Raw genomic sequence first — 6,238 nt, forward strand, 5'->3', positions numbered from 1 at the left:
AAAAAAAAAAAAAAAAAAGCTTGACAACAAAGTTAAGTATTTTAGTTACTCTCTAGAGGTCAGTATTTTGCAACAGATAAAAATCACATAAAGATTATCTTTTTAATATAAAATTTTTCAGATATTGAGAAAAGATTAACATGGGTATCCACTCGCTAATGCTTCATATCTTGAATAAATAATGTTATTTTCCTATACAAGTTCAATACCAATAACAAAAACAGCAAATTACACACACACACAAAAAGGAAGCTGGGTTAAAACGACTCACCTTAATTTTGGCCATCAAGGCATCAATGGAAATCTCCAGGTCTTTGATCTGCCTGTTCACCTCCGGCTTTCCATCTTTCAGCGCACTTACGACTTCATTGAACTTGTCAAGTCGTTTCTTCAGTGTGCCCACCTTGACCAGGCCATCGATGCTGCAACAGGAAGGCATCATCAGATAGTTGCCTCCCAGCTAACGGTCTAGGAGGGCTCTCATGGAACTCGAAAGTGAACACTGCGGCTAAACAGCAGGTCACTTCTGTCTGCAGTGTTGTTTAGTAATCTGTTTGGGTCTCCCATCAAGTATACAAAGAACCAAGTACACATATGAAGACCACCAAACAAACGAATGAGCAGCACTGATGACTGTCAATAAGATTGAGGGCAGCCATGTTCAGACTGGAAAGTCAGGGTTCAACTTATCAAACTCAAAGGACCCAGCACCTCAATGACAAGGTGTGCCATCAACAGCCATTCAAACTTTCCAAGTTTAAAAAGTAACTTGGTAACACACGTTTTTAAATAAGATGAAAAGGAAATACATACAGCAAAATGATACACAAACAAAACTAGATCATTTTATGAACATTCTCGAAAATTACAATCAGGCTATTGAGCATCTTCCAAAATAGCATTTAACTTGGCATCATCGAGAAACTCAAACCATCCAGTAACCAGAATAGCAGTCTTGCTCAGTCTTTCATTCCAACCTCTTAGTGCTCACATTTCTGCCAGTCACTCAAACCTTTGGTAGCACCAAGCGAAGTAACGCACGAGCCAATTCCAACACGCAGCACAAACAAGCCATTTGCAGGTAGGACAGGACCCAGATGCCCTTCATCATGACTGCGCCGCCATTTACACTGTAGTGCTGTAGAGATCTGCAGACACTGTTCACCTTACCGTGGTTTGTGTCTCCTTTTGCACAGCCACATTCGGATGGTTTTCTGCATTTTAATGCACGCTTCAGCTCGATATTTTATTTTGTTTTTCACTATGTGTAAGAGTAAAATAAAATGAAAGAAATTTTTGGTTTAAACGGGACATAAATTTAAAATGCATTCATTTCCACAAAGCAATTCTCATAAAATCTTGATGAATATGTTATTCGCTCATCAAAATTGAGAAGTCTAATATTTCTTTAACTTCTTAAAAGTTATTTTAAAAAATGATTGATGCGGCTAGCATTATATTTCAAATGTATTCTGCAGTACTATTAACAAACTGTCCTGGGCCATATTTCTGTTAAATGTCTATTAAATATTATGTCTTTTAAAAAGTTAACCTGCCAAATGAGTTTAAGAAACACAGTTTACCTCCTTCTGGAAATCCACACTGAACATTATAGGTATGGTATCTAAGAGTCCTACAGGAAAATAATCTTTCAGCTGCTGGTGTCTAGAATTTCCTAGCACACTTGTGGTGTGCAATTCCCTTCTGTATGCTGTGAATACTATTGGTTAAAGAAACTGGCTTGGCCTGATAGGGTAGAACAGAGCTAGGCAGGGAAAACTAAACTGAATGCTGGGAGAAAGAAGGGTGGAGTCAGAGAGAAGCCATGGAGCTGCTGGAAATAGACAGATAGATGCTGTGAACTTTAGTCGGTAAGCCACAGCTACATGGCAATACATAGATTAACAGAAATGGGTTAAATTAATATGTAAGAGTTAGCCAATAAGAAGCTAGAACTAATGGGCCAAGCAGTGATTTAAATAATATAGTTTCTTTATGATTATTTCGGGAGTCTGGGCATCTGGAAAACAAAAAAGCAGCCTCCTACAACAGGAAACATTTATATTTTCCTTATGATATTTTTTTATAAATATGCACTATTGTCTAACAAAAAGTCTTAAGAATAATGCCAAACTCCTTTGTGCTAGACCAAGTGAATTTTACTCTTGCATTAGTAAAGATTTCTCTACTAAATCCTACCACATCCACAGCACTATTTTAAGTGTTCTGGCATAGGGAGCATGGTGACTGATCGTCATATAGTTCCCAACACTATATTTTCATCAAGTAATCCAAAATATTCTGCACTCACTCATGTTTCAGACCAGAAGGATGTAGCTGCTACAGCCTAGCAGAACTACACTCAAACGCAGCTTGGTCCAGCATACTGAGAGTGAGTTTCAGAGGGGAGGGACAGGAGACGGTGCAAAGACAAACCAAAACCCCAACTATAGCCTAGAAAGAAAGTCTAGGAATTCAAACCTTGCCAACTATTCAAGGAGGGCTAGGAAAGTCTCCTGGTTTAAAAATACAAGTGGGGCAGGGAGCTAGTAAGCAATTTTTGGAGCTAACAAAGTTATTGTGTAGTGATAAAGAGAGGTTGTATTAAAGTACTGACAATGAAGATAAAGGATTATACTATCCGAAGGCAAAATCCACATAATTTGATAACTAATGAGCTTTCATGAATATGAAATGAGAGACAATACCCAAGGGTGTAGCTTGCTTAGTATTTGGAAGGCCCAGAGTTCAATACACAGCACTTCAAGTTAAATAGACTTGGGGTGGGGGATGATAAGAGATAGAGAGAGACAAAACACAGATCATTAGAGAATACCTAATGTAGGTGCCATTTAAGCAGAGGGGAAAAAGCTTCAGTTAAAACTGTAAGAAATGGGGCAGGGTTGAGAGTCAAAGAGCTAAAGAGGAAAAAGAAGGGAGTAAATTCTGTATTGCTTAGGACATGATGAAATTAACACTCCTAGAACATATCTCAGATAGCAAACGTCAGACCTTTAATATAATAAAATATAATAAATAAAAATAAGTCTACAAATGCTGACTGAGGTATTGGGGGACCATTCCACCAGACACAACAGGAACCAAAGTTGCAGCATCCATGAGACAGCTCACAACATCCCTCAAACCATCTCACTGCCAAAATAACGAATCTTGATGTGAACTAGAACAGTTTGGTAAGGACTTTGGATTTGGTTGTTACTGAGACAGAGTCTCACTATGTACACCAGGAAGGCCTTGAACTTTCTTTTTCTTTAATTTTCCTTTGTGTGCGGATGTTTTGCCTGCCTTAATGTCTGTGAGTCACATACATGCAATGCCTGCAGAGGCCAGAAGAGGGCATGGGATCCCCTAGAATGTCACTGCACACAGCTGTGAGCTGCCATGTGGGTGCTGGGAATCAAACCCAGGTCTTCTAGGAAAACAGCCATGCTCTTCACCACTGAGCCATCTCTCCAACCCTGAGGCCACGAACTCTTGATTCTTCTACAGGGGCCTGCTGAGTGCTGGTATTAAAGAATGTGACACTACACCAGAGAGAGAATACTCACATTTGATGACTGACAGGGAACACCACTGAACTTTCTTCCAGCGACTACAGACTAGCCAAAGATTGACTCTTTTTACCAACTCCGCTAAGTGATCAGGGTCAGACTTCATAATCTGATCAAATTCTGCAAACTAGGAGTAAGATAACTTAGAGTCAGCATTAAATGGTAAATGTGTTCACACGGAGAAAACAAAATGCATGGAAGTCAAGTCCCAGATCTAACTTCCTTTCCAGGGCAAACAGAAAACTTAAACTTGTTTGGCCACATTTCATAGCCCTTTTCTTGTGTCCTTCAGCAATTTGGAAAGCTTAGGAAGTTACTTATTCCTAAAAGGCACCAAAAATAGGAATAGGAAAAACTCTTAAATTAAATTACAGAGACATCTGAGGGGAAATGTTGAAAGCGGCTAACGTGTCTGAGCCAGTTCATCTGCATTCTCAGACACACACAGCTCTTGACAGTAAAGACCATCTATAACAGGAAAGCCACCACAAGTATTATCTCTCCCAACACCTACCCCCATTTTAGACAAGAATAAGAAATTGAACTAAGAGACAGACCACACAAAGGCAATGAATATTTGGCTACCAATGAATGAAATGTATAATTTCTGCTATTTACTACCAAATTCCAGAATTATTCCCATTCTTCACCAAATATCACATTGAAGTATTAAAGTTTCTTAATCATGAAAAAATTAAAGATATAACAAGACTACACATCTCTGAATCAGCTTCCTTTAAACTTTCAACAACCCCTTTTCATTTTTCTGGAGGTACATAATCCAAGTTCTTTCTCTATCCAGATATTAACTAAATAGTGACTATACCTCTGAAATAGGAGAAATGTTGAATTTATGATAAATACTACTAAAGCAAAGCCAACTAGGAACATCCATCTTTTCTTTTTTTTCTTAATTCTTTATGAGGAATGGTATAGGTTCCATGACAAAGACACCACAGAGAAAAACCCTTACTTAGTCGTGCAAACACACATCTCATGCTCAAAAGTGTGAAATCAGATTTATTATAATTACTTTATCCTCAAGACACTATAGATACTTGATAGTATAATTGGCTATTTAGCTGCAATACAATTACATTTACAATGATAAGGATGTAATAATTAAGTCAGTATTTAAATACTAGGAATGTGGAAACGCTATTATTAACACGTGTGAACAGTGTTAATAATAACACTTAAGTGTTTGTGTACAGAATACAGTTAGCTATGAAGTATTCTACAGTCAGTGAACGCCTCAATGAAGTACTATGTCAGCCAAAGAATACAACCTAATATATGCGGTGTTTATACGCTCCTTCTCTGAAAATTCGGCAGCAGTCAGTACAAACTCCAGTCCAATTTCATATGCCTTATATGTCTACCACACTCGAGGGAAACTCTCTCAGAGTGAAGACTCCAACATACAATGAAATCTCACCATGCAAAGCGGCACATGTTTATAATCCCAGCATTTTGGAGCCTGGGACAATCAGACAAATCCAGGCCAGTTTCAGTTACATGCTGAGCTACCTAACTGGCTCATAAATTAAAATAGTCTAGAAATGCTTTTAACTTATTTTAAATAGTAGAGGTATTTGGTTATTCCCTATTTAAGAAAAAAAATTCAACAATGCTCTGATTCCCAACACTGATGAAAACTAAAATTTAAACTCAGAATATGAAACACCCCCAAACAGGAAAACTGTGGAAAATGAAAGATAATTTCACACTGTTGTATGCAATGTAATAATAACATCAATTCCTAATAACAAAGAAAATACATACCAAGCCCAACTACCATATGCTAAAGTTTAAAATACAGATTTACCTTGCCAGGTCTGAAAAATACTTTCGTTAGCCCAAACTTGTAGTCAACTTCATTTAATCCCAAAGCTTTAAAAAGAGCCTGAAAAAGAAGTTTTTAAAAAAAATGAGCTCCAACTAGAAATTAATAGAAAAGGTTTGTTGCTGAGAAATTTGTATTGAAGCAGCATCTATACCTTACAAAATAGCCTTGGATCCAATCTTGCAAGTTTGTCTGGCATGTACTTCTTGTACATATTATAGAGTTCATGAAATGAGGCTCTTGAAGGGAAACCCCCTTGCATTAAGTCCAGCACCGACACCATACCTAGAGTCATGAGCACAGATAATTCTCAGTCACAATACAAAAGGGCAGGGTAACTCATCTATGTTACAGTGTGTGTTTATGAAAAGATAACTTATAGGGAGAGAATACCACGGTGAGACACTGGGCAGGAAGCACACCTCCAGTCAGTATGCTCAACTTATTCATCACTTTAAAACAGCCACAATGAAATCCCATGTAAAATCATCACAGTGATCATTCCACAGAGGCATCCCATCTAGAAGGTTCCAGTATCATGTCTTTTTTTTTTTTTTGCTGCTCAATATTTTTACTGATTTTTATTGAGCTCTACATTTTTTCTCTGCTCCCCTCCCTGCCTCTCCCTTCCCCTTCAACCCTCTCCCAAGGTTCCCATGTTCCCAATTTATAGAAAGCAAAATTCTGTATTTGGCCACTCTCTCCATTTCTATAGTTTCCCCAGAACTAATACAAAAGAGAATTATGGGTAATATAACATATACAATCTCTCTCTCTCTCTCTCTCTCTCTCTCTCTCTCTCTCTCTCTCTCTCTCTCTC

At 37.9% G+C, this 6,238-nt stretch overlaps 1 protein-coding gene across 7 annotated transcripts in view; it reads right to left on the bottom strand.

Moving 5' to 3' along the window:
* Myo6 (myosin VI) overlaps positions 1-6,238 on the bottom strand; it is a 136,479-nt gene that overhangs the window by 22,186 nt on the left and 108,055 nt on the right. For all 7 annotated transcript variants that reach the window (XM_026779463.1, XM_026779462.1, XM_005347569.3 and 4 more), the window contains exons 21-25: positions 5,573-5,703; positions 5,401-5,478; positions 3,570-3,699; positions 1,171-1,261; positions 272-422 (exon numbers count right to left, since the gene is read on the bottom strand). In XM_026779463.1, the coding sequence (XP_026635264.1) occupies positions 272-422; positions 1,171-1,261; positions 3,570-3,699; positions 5,401-5,478; positions 5,573-5,703 (581 nt within the window). The remainder of the gene's footprint in view (positions 1-271; positions 423-1,170; positions 1,262-3,569; positions 3,700-5,400; positions 5,479-5,572; positions 5,704-6,238) is intronic.

This window comes from Microtus ochrogaster, chromosome 5 (assembly GCF_000317375.1).
Source record: "Microtus ochrogaster isolate Prairie Vole_2 chromosome 5, MicOch1.0, whole genome shotgun sequence".
Taxonomy (NCBI): Eukaryota; Metazoa; Chordata; class Mammalia; order Rodentia; family Cricetidae; genus Microtus; species Microtus ochrogaster.